Source organism: Diplotaxodon limnothrissa, linkage group LG19 (genome assembly GCF_057381915.1).
Source record: "Diplotaxodon limnothrissa isolate DT_005_m linkage group LG19, D_limnothrissa_male_GT1.1, whole genome shotgun sequence".
In the NCBI taxonomy this organism is placed as follows: Eukaryota; Metazoa; Chordata; class Actinopteri; order Cichliformes; family Cichlidae; genus Diplotaxodon; species Diplotaxodon limnothrissa.
The window spans coordinates 2021748-2035045 of NC_140614.1; the positions used below are offsets into that span (position 1 = coordinate 2021748).

The window sequence follows — 13298 nt, forward strand, 5'->3', positions numbered from 1 at the left end:
TCTCTCATCGTATCTCATTGGGACAGCGTACTGGCTCAGGGAAAGTCCGTTTACAGCTAAGACTACACCTGCAATAACCTTTATGGCAGAGGGAGCAAAGCCAGCAGTATCCAGTAAAACCAGCTGAAGTCTACTTCAGTCAGCCTAAGAATGGAAAACAAGAGCAGACCTGAAGAGGAGGCCCCAGGTTCCAGATGTCATCCACACTACCATAAGACCAGTAGTTTTGCTCTCCACAGAGGGAAAAAGATCATCATTGTGTAGTTGGTCATCGGAAGAGGTGTGCGAGGAGCCATGGTGCAGGACTGTGGTGATAAAGACTGGCAGACACAGGTGAACCTGGTCGAGATAGGTGGCAGAGGCTTCTTTGCCCAACTAGTCTGCAAACTGTTTTTGTGCGCTCAAATGTGGACTTTACATGATGGCTTTCATTTTTTTTTAGATCCTGATTAATTTTGATAGTAACAAAGACCGGTGAATATTTCAGTTATCGCCTCAGATTATAATGTACGAAAAAAAGAAAGAATATATAATGTAAGAAAACAGATTCACAACAGCAACTTTCAAGATGAAAGATCATGTGACTGGATGTAGTTGCTTATAAAAAGGCAATTTATTTTTACATTAGAACAACAAACAGATGAAAGCTTCAGGAGGAAGAGGGAGGCTAGCAGTCATAAATAAAGACAATACTGAGGCTAAATAAATACACAGCAGATGGGGAGGGGAGGAGTGAGGCTGCAGCAGCTCCAGTGTAGTGTCTACTGCTGACCTCCATCCTTCAACGCAGACATCATCATCATCATCATCATCACAGCATGTAATTGACAATGCTGACAAAACCAAAACAACTAATGTAGAAAAACTCAGTAGTCAAAAAACAAACAAACAAACAAAAAACTACAAATCCACAGAGGCAGCTGCAGCTTAAAGGACCAGCTCAAATCGTGCACTTCTTTAGTGATCAGATCTGATCAGACTTTTGTGTTTTGTCAGATTAACAAGGAGAATTGTTATCAAGTAGCTCAATGCACGACAGACTCAGATCCACGCCTTTAAACTGAATCCCGTCTGAATGGAGCTTTAAAGGAATCCTTTGAGTCTCAATGCTAAGCTGGGGGAAGGTGTTCCTGAGATGTTGAAGCATCTTCATAGTCTCTCAAACTGCATCTATAACTCTGCCAATGCAATATAATGAAAGGGTTTGCACTACTAGCTGCATGTTATTGGTTACAGTTTGAAATTCACCCAGTAGATCATTACAGAAGTCTGTGGAAGCCACAATCAACACAGTCTGGTTGAATTGATAATTAGCATAAACAGGTGTACATGTACATATTACCTGCGTGTTTTAAATTTATACATCCCAATAAAAACAAGGCTGTTGTTTCAGTGTCATCATTAAATGAAATTTAGCCAAAAAGTTTTTATGGTCTTCTGATTGTATCCTAATGAAAAATCAAGCATTTCCGTTCAAACCAAGCTAAAGTTACTCAGCTCTACGCCCCACAGTGAGTCTGAGTGCATGGAAGCTGCAATCACGTCAGCCCAAGGGTCATGCTGCAGGCTGTGCATGCCATCAAATAACTTCATGTAGAGGAATTAATCAGTTATTTTTCTATTATTAAATGTTCCTTTGTAAACCAATCTGGTCATACTTCACGTGCTAGAAAACCTATTTAAATACAATTTACTGTTGTAATAGTGCTGGCCACAGACTTCCATCGATTGAGCCCCGAATCCCTGCAGCTGCTCCGCTTCAGTAAAACTAGCTGAAACAGTTTACACTGAAATCACAAATCCCTGAGAAAACACTGAGGGCCTCAAGTCCCAGAGTATTTAGTGGTTTTTGCTTTTCTGGATTAAAGGAAACATCAGGTGAAATCAGGTGGGACTCTACTGTCGTTACAGCGCCACAGGAATGTGTCTGTGCCCATCAATCTGCTACATGTCTGTCTATCCAATAGACTAGAAATAAATGCCCTGATCAGCAGGTCATACAAAGCCTAGCTCACAACTTTCCCATGAACTCACAGCAGCTGCAACGTATTTAATTTTGAGAGAGACGCTTTTAAACGCACAACACATGAGAAGGGCAGAGCTCCCAGAACAGATTCATGTAAGGAGCAGTGGAAAAAAGCTCATTTTAACAATGGAACTTTAACTCTTTTTAACATTAATTTAATGGTTCTGCTGACCTTTGCCCTCCGTTATCCCTTTGCTTAACGGAGCACACAGGTTGCTAATATATTTTGACACCTTTTCAGTCCTTCGGGAACAAAACAACTGCAACTTCTACATCTGTCTCCTCTTTCCAGTCCCTGGACGGCGGTGAAGGTGACAGGAGTGCGTCTGCTTCAGTGTCGGGAGCGTTTGGTGGGCAGGGCAGAGCCGTGCTCCAATAGGCCAAGTCTGCTCAGCTCAGCGTGGAAGAACCGCTGCAGTCGATGTCCGGCCTTCGCCTCATTAGTGTGACGAGGATTATACTGAAGACAGTTGGAGAACATCAGCTCCACATCTGAGATATACTCGCCTGCAGACACCAAATGGAGAGAAATGAGAGTCACATGTTCACATTGTGCACAGAAGCACGCATGTTCTGACCGCAGTGATCTACACGTGGCTCACCTGCAGTCTGGTATTCACAGTTGTTGACTTTCTCTCTGATGGTGTTCAGCGCAATCGGCTTCTTAATGATGTCATAGTAATCTGGAACCTGTATGGAGATGTAACGGGTAAAGAAATATGCTACAGGCTGCGTTTCTGGTCAGACACAATGACATCAAATATAGACTCGACCCGGGCCTGAAGTTAATTACTACTGTGGAAAAAGTCTAAATGGCAACTGCTCCATTTCCCAGCATGACAATGATCCCAAACGTACTGTCAAAGCATACCTGCATATTGCTGCATCCATTTCCCTCACAAAACAAAGGATGCACAGTGCTGTGGTCCACAACATCTTCAGAGTTAAACCTCCATCCTGAACCATAGTTCATGTTCCTAAACCTGACTCGTCTGCTTTTCCTACCAAGTTGTGTTTGAGGTAAGTATCTAACTGTTACTAAGATGACTAAATTTAATTCTGATGTAAACGGACTGAGAAACATTTCTGCTTCGTTTTCATCAACTTCTTGTTGGTCTAAACATAAAACTAAAACACAGCTACATGGGTGCAGTACCTGGGTTCTGGACACCAGCTTCATGAAGGGCCAGCTGTCTTCATGTCTGACTAGCTCCACTGTCAGCTGTTCACAGGCGGACAGCTCGTGTACTCCTTGGTTCCTCCCAGAGGAACGACGGTTAGAGGACGATGAGGAGGCTCCTGGAGAGTGTGACGAGGGAAGGACAGGCAGGATGGGTCTGGACAGTTTACGAGGAGCGGCGGTTTCTACGAGGAGCAGAGGGAGAGACCGATGTGTGCTCAGATCAGAGCAGCAAATGCACCAATTCTGCTGGCTAAGAATCAGGATGGTGCCACTGTGGTCCATGCTCCTGTACTGCACAGAAACCTGCCTGGACCACAGTGTTCACCTGTCAGAGTTATTTGATGTTAACTGGCTGGTTACTGATTGGTGCACACATTGTTGAGTGGATGTTTATATGTTAGTTGTTAAAGTTCACCCTCAGCAGGTGTTTACTGTTTGCTGACTGGCTGCTTACCTGTTAATGACCTCTTGCGAGACTCGCTCTGAGCTGGTGCAGTTTTGGTGTTGCGTTTGCTTATGTGACTGTTTGGCTCCACGTTCTCATGGCTCACATGAGCACCAGTCCGACTCCTGGAGCGGGTTGGAATTTTCCCATCAGAGGCCGGAGGGGTTATGGGCTTTTTCCCTGAGGATCTGTGATTAGACAGAGTCAGTAAAGTGGGACTGGAAACACAGCAAACTCATCTAGATTAACACAAAATGAAGTTTCACAGTTAGCATAAGTAAATAGTAAAGTTAGATCAGGACTTGTTGTGACTGCACTAAAGTTTAGTTTCGCTGCTTTATAAGAAAGCCCTCCACAGAGCCAGAACATCTTACTATTCATCACTGATTGAAGAAAATAAGAACAACCCCAGGTTTCTCTTCAGCTCTGTAGCCAGGCTGACAAACAGTCAGAGCTCTGTTGAGCCAACCATCCCTTTAACGTTAACTAGTAATGACTTCATGAACTTCTTCACAAATAACATTTTATCATTAGAGAAAAAATTACCAGTAATCATCCCACAGATGTAATATTATCTACAGCTACTCTTAGTACCATTGATGTTAAGTTAGACTCTTTTTCTCCAATTGATCTTTCTGAGTTAACTTCAATAATTACTTCCTCCAAACCATCAACGTGTCTTTTAGACCCCATTCCTACAAAACTGCTCAAAGAAGTCCTGCCATTAATTAATGCTTCGATCTCTAATGATCGGCTATGTACCATTTACATTATACATGCTTTTCTTAGGCAGTATCATCCCTGAGCCTGGTTCTGCTGGAGGTTTCTTCCTGTTAAAAGAGTTTTTCCTTCCCACTGTCACCAAACTGCTTGCTCATAGGGGGTCATATGAAGTTGGTACTTTCTCTGTATTATTGTATGGTCTTTACTTTATATTATAAAGTGCCTTGAGGCAACTATAAATAAAATGGAATTAAGGTAAGGTCAGGGAATATTGCAAAACTGCCATCAGGACTACATGACCTAAGAGGTCAATCTATGGTAGACACTCACTTGGAGGCTGATGTGTTTTTCCCTGACGTGGTGATGCTGTTCTTGGGTGTGGCCTGTTGGCTCTTGCCCTTGGGGAGTGGAGTCTGCCTCTTCTTAGGGCTGCAGAGATTCAAAAGAAAAGCTCCAGAATGATTCATTCCTGAAGAACAAGGTCATTTATTGATTTATTTTTAACACTTACTTCACGACAACTTCTTGCTCCTCTTCCTCCTCTGACTCTTCTTCAGATTCCTCCTCCTCCTCCTCTTCAGACTCTTCCTCCTCCTCTTCCTCCTCATCATAGTCTCTTTCCTCCTCCTCGTCAATAGACGAGCGCTGACGGGATGGGAGGCGGTTGGATCTCTGTTTGGGTCGACAGTCTGGACAAAACCATTCACCTTCTGGAACAGACTGAGTGAAAACACACTGGTTGGTTCCCTCAAACATGTCAAACACGTGCTCAGCCTGAAGCTGCCTCACAATCAGAAGCTTTCCAACTGTGCACACAGCTCATTCTTTTCAAAGAGTTTAAAAGGCAGATGTAATTGCTCCAGCGTATTAAGGCCTACACATGGGGGTTCCTCTCAGTATGACATGCTCCTCCCATAACAGCTGGGGGCAGCCTCATGGTGTGACAGTGTGAACGGCACAAATCCGATATTTTCAAATCCGCTCTGGGTCACTTTCGTATGTGGTGCTGAATCTGATACATATCTGATGTTTCAGAAAGCGACTGCTGTTTGATGGTCATGTCGCATTAAATCCGCCTTTTACGTCAACGACACAAGACAGACGCCAATTATCAGCGCCGGAGAAGACATCGCGAACGCTTCCTGTCCATCCAGCGAAACTCTTGGGAAGACAACGTAAACATTTTATTTGTTCTGTATAATCTGCAGATTCTGACAGAAATCTGCAGCTATCCTTTGAAGCACCGCTCCTCTCTTAAACAGCAATAAGGATCATTATTTTGTTATTTACATTATTATGTAAATAACAAAGTAACTTAAAGCAAAAATTGGGAAACGTGAAGTCCGAAGTCTTTATATTAAGGCCATCAGTCACACATACTGTTGCTCTGGGTCTAAACAGAGCGCATTGTGTATGACGTCTTCTTTTGCACATGCGGGCGCTTTGAGTGTTCACACTAGAGCGCGTTTGCTGTCACATTTTATTTGTACTGTGAACGAGCAGACAAAAACATCGGATTTGATCAAAAACTCGGAATTAAGCATCAAGACCTGCAGAGTGAACGCAGCCTTAGACTGAAGGACTAGTAAATCCGGTACTGACTAGTAACAACAGCGACGATCACTCAGCCTGTCATGCACATCCCTGGTAACGGTGCTGTTCATGGCAAGTTCAAGAAGGTTGGGTGGAGCAGGAAAAAACATTTACCTGCTTACTGCCCAACCTGCAGGTTTTGCAATCACAGAGAGCACGTTTTTTTAATTCCAAATACTTGCTGGTTCATGGCTCACACACTTCATACATTTTATATGTGAAACTAGAAATTTGTACACAGGAGGAGGAAGGAACACTAGATCTCTGAATTTAGCACATTTATGCAAAATAGTAGATGAAAGAAAACAGCAGCACTGTAAACATGCAGTGTTAGTGCACCTGCAAACAAAGCTGTCCCTCACAGTGCCGGTGTAGTGTGCCTACCTTCATGCGTGGCCTCAGACAGTGGGTGTGGTGTCCTCTGTCACAGCTGTCACATAGCACCATGTTGTCTGCATCTCCTTTGCATCTACAGATGCGACAGCGGGCGTTGAGAATGGAGCGAGACCACAGGATACTTCGCTCCAGACTGGACAGGTGAACAAACACCTGAAAACAAACCACCACATAAACTTGTTAAGACGTTAATTCAACCATAAACATCAGGACGGCGCAGAAATCACCACAACATAAACCTGAATACATTCCTAAAACTATATATTGGCTAAAATCTCTGAAGTTTTTATCTTCAAAAAAGGTTTGTGGAAAAAAGACAAAACTAAAACACCGAGGTGGCTAAAAAGCTCCAAGTTTCTCAAAATTTCATTTCTCAGTCAAAAATACAAACACACAAGAAGAAAAAAGAAAAAACAAAGAGTAGGACAAGAAAAGAACTTGCATGAGCTCAGGGGGGCGCTAGTGAGCCGTGGGATAGCTCATCAGAATTACTTAAAAAATAAATCTTTGAATACGCTCAAACATGCAAATTTATAACCTGTTAATCAATGTGGATAGATTTTTTGAGAGTTTTTCAACAGTTGTGAAGCCTAAACCTAAGAGGAATGATGCGAGCGATGTAGGCCTGGAAGCCTCTTCGGACTCACCCAGTGCCCTCACCCAGTGCCCTCACCACTGCATTTGCAAAGTGCAGATGGATACTAGGTGTTATGCAATATGAAGAAACGCTTTACCGATCCTAAAGAGGCCCTCGACTACACAGTCGAGGCCCCCCCCCCCCAATTAATATTAAAATCTGTAACATAATGTATTGTTTGGAGTTTAGTCTGTTACTGTTGCTATTTTTACCATTTCTTCTTGGAGCAACTGTAACTCTCATAACTTCCTTAGAGATTAATAAAGTTTTCTGACTCTGATAGTTTCAGGATGAGCTGCCATTATCCAATCACACATCTGCTTACCTGCATCTTTTGCTCGTTTCTCCTCCTCTTCTTTTCTCTTTTTTCTAACCTGAGCACCTGATGGCTTTGAACTTTTCTTGTCCATCTTACATTGGTTTTAATTTTGCACTCCAGTATGAACACAAATCCCTCAACCCAAGGATCACCACAACTTAACCTAACAGACCTTAGTTCACAGATTCTCTTTGTCTAAGGCGCATTTCTGGGATTTCACACAACCCAGGATTCAAATCATGAATACATAATGGGCTTGGATTTACAACATTATAAATGAAATGTGCTCTATTTGGAAGCAGCCGGCCCCTCCCCTTTCGACGTCTTGTGTGAGACTTTAAATCATCAAACTGTAAATTTTAAATTGTTATTGATCCTTTACTCCTGGTCCTAAACTGTATATTTATTTTCTTACTCTTCTTATATATATTGTTTGTTTACTTGCACTGCTGTAACTGCAGCCTCGTCGTCTCCTCTCTGTATATGCTGGACTGTCTGTAGCGGAGATGACAATAAAGTTTACTTTGACTTCAGCAGCGAGCAGGTGCACCGAGGGCTCTCGCGCTCACTTTTCGTGTACAGAATTTCGAAAAAACATCGGTGCAAATTATAAAGTTAGGTTATAAAGTCTGTATCATGATGTCTGGTGTTTTCGTGTTTGTTGTTTTGTTTTTATTTTGTTTTATTTTGCGAGTTGGTTATTAGCTGCTGCTCCAGCCAGAGAATCCCCCGCCGCCCCGCCCTCTCCTCTCTGTGCCGCAAACAGAGGGCGCCCTTACTCCCAGCAAATGGGCGATAGAAAACCGATCGGTGCCTGTGCCATTCCCAGTATGCGCTGGCTGACGTCGGGGCAGCATGAGTACGAGCATTTTTTTTTTTTTGCCGATGTCCGTGATGCCCCCCCCCCCCCCCCCCCCACCACCACGATACCGCCCGTATCTAAAACCGCTACTGGTAACATGTGAGTAACTCATCTTGGCTACAAAACCTCCCATTCGGTACAGCTTATGAGAAGTTCACGTATTTGGGTATTCAGCTTACAAAGTGCTATTCCTCGCTATTAAAATCTAACTTCTCTCCCTTAATATCTGAGCTCCAGTTGAGTATACAGTAAACACGCTCCCTCTATAATGGCATTAAGATGATAATTTTACCAAAGTAGTTATATTCATTTCAAAATCTCCCGTTATTTCTTGCTAAATCACATTTACAAAATTGAGTTCACTCATCTTTACTTATGTGAAATTCATGGTTTTTAAAATGTTATTTCGCGTTATTTTGTAATCTTTTTTATTGTTACCTTGGGTTCACTGGGTCTTTTTCTCTGTGTTATGAACAAATCTTCTTTTTTTTGGGTACTGGTTTAATTTTGTTGTATTTATCCGCAACACCTTAAAGGCCGGTCCATGAAAATATTGTTGGACATGAACTGGTCCGTGGCGCAAAAAAGGTTGGACAGTCCTGCTCTACATGGTTGTAACTGGAGCAGGAAGCTCGTCAGCCTATGTATGACAGCAATGTGGTGAAACATAGCACCATACGTATTCTTAAGCAGATTAAACTACACTTTAATTTGAAGTCTTTATCCTATCATATCTATTCTACATAACACATTTAGACTTTGGAAACAGGTAGGACAACCACTAATCAACACTGGGAGAGTGTCTTTGCCTCTTTCAAGCTACCAGGGAGAAACTTTTCCAGATACCTGCAGATAAGAGACTCTGTCAGGAAATGCATACAGGGCTGTGAGAGTCTTAACAATTAATGTCTTGATAAAAGTCTGCAACTTTCACCTCGTAGGAAGAAATTACTTTCTTTGTCTAGCTTCGCTCGGTGTTTCACTATGGGAATCGCCTCGGCATGACCAACTACGGAATCTCCAATGCCACCATGTCTGTCTATGACAGACCTGTCGAGCCGTGCTCAGGGCTCCGCCCCCTCATTCTAACACGGCTGACCAGCTCCTCCTAACTCATTCTCGCTTTCTTCCCGTGACAAACTACTTTTAGCTCCCACAGCGCATCCAGGCTAACTTGATTAGCTGCTTAACAGTTTTCAGGCGTCCCGTGTAGGAGCACGTCGCCGAACGCAGTTTTTCCGGTTCCAGTTTGGATCGTGCTGAGTAAGTCCTTCGAAAGAAGTGTACTTAGAGTTGCACTGTGGAACAGCAATGCGTCAGGCGAGCTGTCCCAGCGGTTCCTGGTTTTAGTTAGCGAGGTAGCCGATGTTGTGTAACTCGGGCTAACGCGTTACGGCGAGCTGTTCGTTCAGTGTCCGGCTAGCATTAACTTGTTAGCAGGCCACGAACCACATTAGCGTCTCACTAGCATTAGCTTGTTAGTCGACCTAGGGTTCGGTTACCATTAAGTTGCTAATGATATAGAGATTGACAGACCACATGACTTTCGCGCATTGCATGTCGGGAACTCGAGGCAAAAACAATCCAAGTACCGCATCAAATGCTGCACCGCAAAACGTTCATTCTCCGGTTCCAATACCTTGTTGCTTTTTCTTTGCCCCCCAAAAAGGTATGTACAAAGACAGACTTGATGAAAAGTCAAAGAAAAGATACGAGGAAAAAAAAATCAAAGGAGTGAAAGGGTTAGACCCTTACGAGCACACAGAGGGACAAAAGACGTTAGCGTGCTGCCCAACTTTCACCACGCTCATATTTATAATTATACGGTTCTTGGAGTGAGTGCATACACTCATGAAGTTTAGTAACTTCAGGTCACTGCAACAAGCCCAGGTACAGTTTACGGACGGATGGGTGCAGGACCTTGAAATGCACCGTGTAGAACGACAGACCATCGTACGTATCATAAGTTTACCAGTCTCACAAATTGTCTTCATAAATACACATTCGTTAACCGTTTATTAATAGGACCTTTGAGCTCAACGGTAATTAATTAGTAGTGGAAATAATTTCTGGTTCGTTACAGAAATGTAGCAGTGACGATAATATTGTATGTTGTAATCGTACTGGACAATTAGTGATACAAAAAACCTGTTTTACCCTGTGAATAAAAGTATATGTTTTTGTCAATGTACCATAATAACAGAAGCGAAACGCAATATTGTGTCAGGACAATTCACTATTTATGCACAATAAATAAAGGAGCATAGCACGACCATTTCTGTTCAGCAGACTGACCTTTGTGGAAATGCTTGGAGCAGACTAACCTGTGAGCTGGAGGGTTCTGGGACGTTATATTTGGTCTTTGAATGGCTGCAATCCAGTCGCCTCTTTGTTACTTCGGAAACACGACTCGAACAATTTCTCTTCAACGACGTAATCCGATAAAAACCGATCTCTTTACCCGTCGGCTTCCCGTGGCTGTCATGCGACCGGCTATTGCAGTTAATAATACAACAGCTTCTTGCCATTTTTGTGTTTCTTTTTATTGCTGTGTAACGGATTTTAATTGAAAGCCTGCGTGCGCTAGTACCTCTTGCCATGAGTTCCCAGAATCCTTTGCGGTTTTACCCCTGAATGACGTCACATTTTCAATCTCTATTGGCTAGAGGAGTGCAGCTAACGTGTCATGACGAGCTGACTCTCGCAGCGACTGGCTCGGATTTAACACCCGCTGCTAGTCCTAGCTACTTACGGGCTAACGTGTCGAAACGAGCCTGGTGTAGCCTAGTCTCACCCCTTTCCGCTAACCATGTCTGCGGCTCCTACTCCTGCCAAAAGGTCGGAGCCGAAGGCCAAAGAGGCTGCATCCCGCCCGTGCCCCGTCAATGCCCCCATCTCGGGCAGGGACCCTCATCCAATGTGCATCATCTGTATGGGTGCCAAGCATGCTCAGGCTTCACTGGTGGCCCTCAGGGATGCCCACACTGTGCTTTGATGCCAGAGAAAGTCCTGGAAAGGAGGCTTAGAGTAGCAGTAACGAACAGTCAGGACCCCTGCCTGTTGGCCGCTACTGCTACGAGCAATATCCGTCATCCGCGAGCCTCCACAAGCTGGGCGGACATGATGGAAGAAGAGTACCTGCTCATGCCCCCATCGTTCGAGGACCTCCTCGATCAAAACGTGGGCGAGCCGGGTGGCGAGGACGCGGAGGGCAATGCCGACTCAGACCTCCTCGACCTGGTGGACATGGATGAGGAACAGGAGGATGACTCTACCTTTCCTCCCCAGCAGTCCAGGACACCGAGTGTGGCTGAAGTTGCATCCCCGGTGGACGGCAATTTGTACGAGGTCTGCAAACGGGCCAAGCTAGGCATCCCATGTCCAGCCGCCCAGGATGCCGAAGGGGCAGAACGCGACCTGTATGACTGCAAAAGGCTCCCTCCAGCCTTGCCGCCATCGAAGCAGCTTCTGCCAGCAGTCCCGGCCTGCATGAAAGAAATGAGTCGCTATTGGTCAAGCTCTTTTAAAAGCAAGCTTCTGACCAAGGGCTTCTCTAAGCTTGAGATCCAGGGGATGGGTGAACTGGGGCTGACCGAACCTTCACCCTAACCGCAGGGCAATCTCAGCTTCTTCTAGCATTTCTTTGCCCAACAAGATAGATCGCCTCACGGCATCTATTTATCAAAGGATGTACAAATATGCTGCACAGTCAGTTTGCTCGCTTAATGCAGTCACACTGCCATCAGCATATCAGGCAGAAATTCTGGAAGACATGGGCCGTCAGCTTGACTCGGGTTCCCAGAACCCAGTCCTCTGGGATGAAATCTGCGTGGTTAATGATCTTGCAGTCGCGGGTGAGAGAGCCTTGTGGCTAAACCTGTCAGGCCTAGGTGATGCTCAGAAGGCTGAGGTCATGGATGCAGCCTATGACCCAACTAAGGGTCTCTTTGGCCCAGCCCTGGAGAGAATGAGAGAAACAAGCACCCGCAGAAAGCAGGAGGGAGAAGCATTCAACCTCTGCTTACCCAGAAAACCTAACTCTCAGCCCCAGCAGGTGCCAAGAGCTGGCTTTGCCGCAACAGCAGCAGCTGTGAGAGGGAGACAGAGTGGGGTCAGAATGCAGAGAGGAGCAGGAGACCAGCAGGGTGCCCACCAGGCCAAGGTAGAGAACCAAAGACCTTGGGGCAAGCATTCCTTTTCAGCAGCTGCTGCAAAGAACAAGCCGTCACACCCCAGAGAGGGGAAAAAGAAGTGGTCAGCCAAGCACACATGCAGCATTCTGTGTCACCCCTCTCTTATCCCCCAAAGAGAAGGAAGGTGTTAGAAGGGGTAACCAAATCACTCCAAGGTTCAGGGTCTCTGGAAGTTTCCAGTTCACCAGGAGCACCCTCTCAGTCTCCTCCTCCAGTTCAGGGAGGACAGACTTGTGGACAAATGGCGCAGTGTCACCAAGCATTCCTTCTGTGTCACCAAGCACTGCCCAGAGTCACCAGACACTTCACTGTGGTTTGGGGGTAACAAAAGAAATAAAACGTGCATTTCTGCAGCCAGGCAGTTTGCCAAGGGCAGAATGTGACCCCAGTTTCAAAAATAAAAACACAAGAAAGTCACTGCCATTTGTCTTTGTTCCCAGCGGGGGGAGCTCACGCTCTTCCCGAGGGGGAGACCCCAACTCCTTCCGGGAGACAGGGGTGACGTCACGCTACCGCTTCTTCAGAGGCCCGCTCGCAGCGCGGCCGGAGCGGTGGCGCGCATGCGCAGTTCATCCCTGGGTCTCGTCAACCATTTCCCATGGTTACAGACTACAGTTTGCGGTAAAACCACCGAGATTCGGCGGAGTGTTAGCTTCTGTGGCCAGTCGCGATTCAGCGAATGTGCTGGAGGAGGAAATATCCTCCCTGTTACACAAACAGGCGATCAGTGCGGTTCCGAGCGAAGAAGCTCAGCAGGGCTTTTACTCCCGCTATTTCCTCATCCCGAAAAAGGACGGAACGTCACTCCATCCTATTCTGGATCTGCGTGTGTTAAACAAGCATTTGAGAAAGTACACGTTCAGAATGCTCACACACAAGACGCTTTGTCGCTCAATTCACACAGGCGATTGGTTTGTTACA

The 13298-nt window shown here is 45.1% G+C and overlaps 1 protein-coding gene and 1 pseudogene across 1 annotated transcript in view; one reads left to right on the top strand and one right to left on the bottom strand.

Annotated features, from left to right (window-relative positions):
* Positions 1–654: 654 nt before the first annotated feature.
* baz1a (bromodomain adjacent to zinc finger domain, 1A) overlaps positions 655–13298 on the bottom strand; it is a 43038-nt gene continuing 30394 nt past the window's right edge. The window contains exons 23-29 of the mRNA XM_085342523.1: positions 6355–6519; positions 4889–5097; positions 4708–4806; positions 3664–3842; positions 3183–3391; positions 2629–2716; positions 655–2533 (exon numbers count right to left, since the gene is read on the bottom strand). Coding sequence (XP_085198649.1) covers positions 2358–2533; positions 2629–2716; positions 3183–3391; positions 3664–3842; positions 4708–4806; positions 4889–5097; positions 6355–6519 — 1125 coding nt within the window. The 3' untranslated portion in view covers positions 655–2357. The remainder of the gene's footprint in view (positions 2534–2628; positions 2717–3182; positions 3392–3663; positions 3843–4707; positions 4807–4888; positions 5098–6354; positions 6520–13298) is intronic.
* On the top strand, positions 10994–11793 carry LOC146611532 (uncharacterized; annotated as a pseudogene).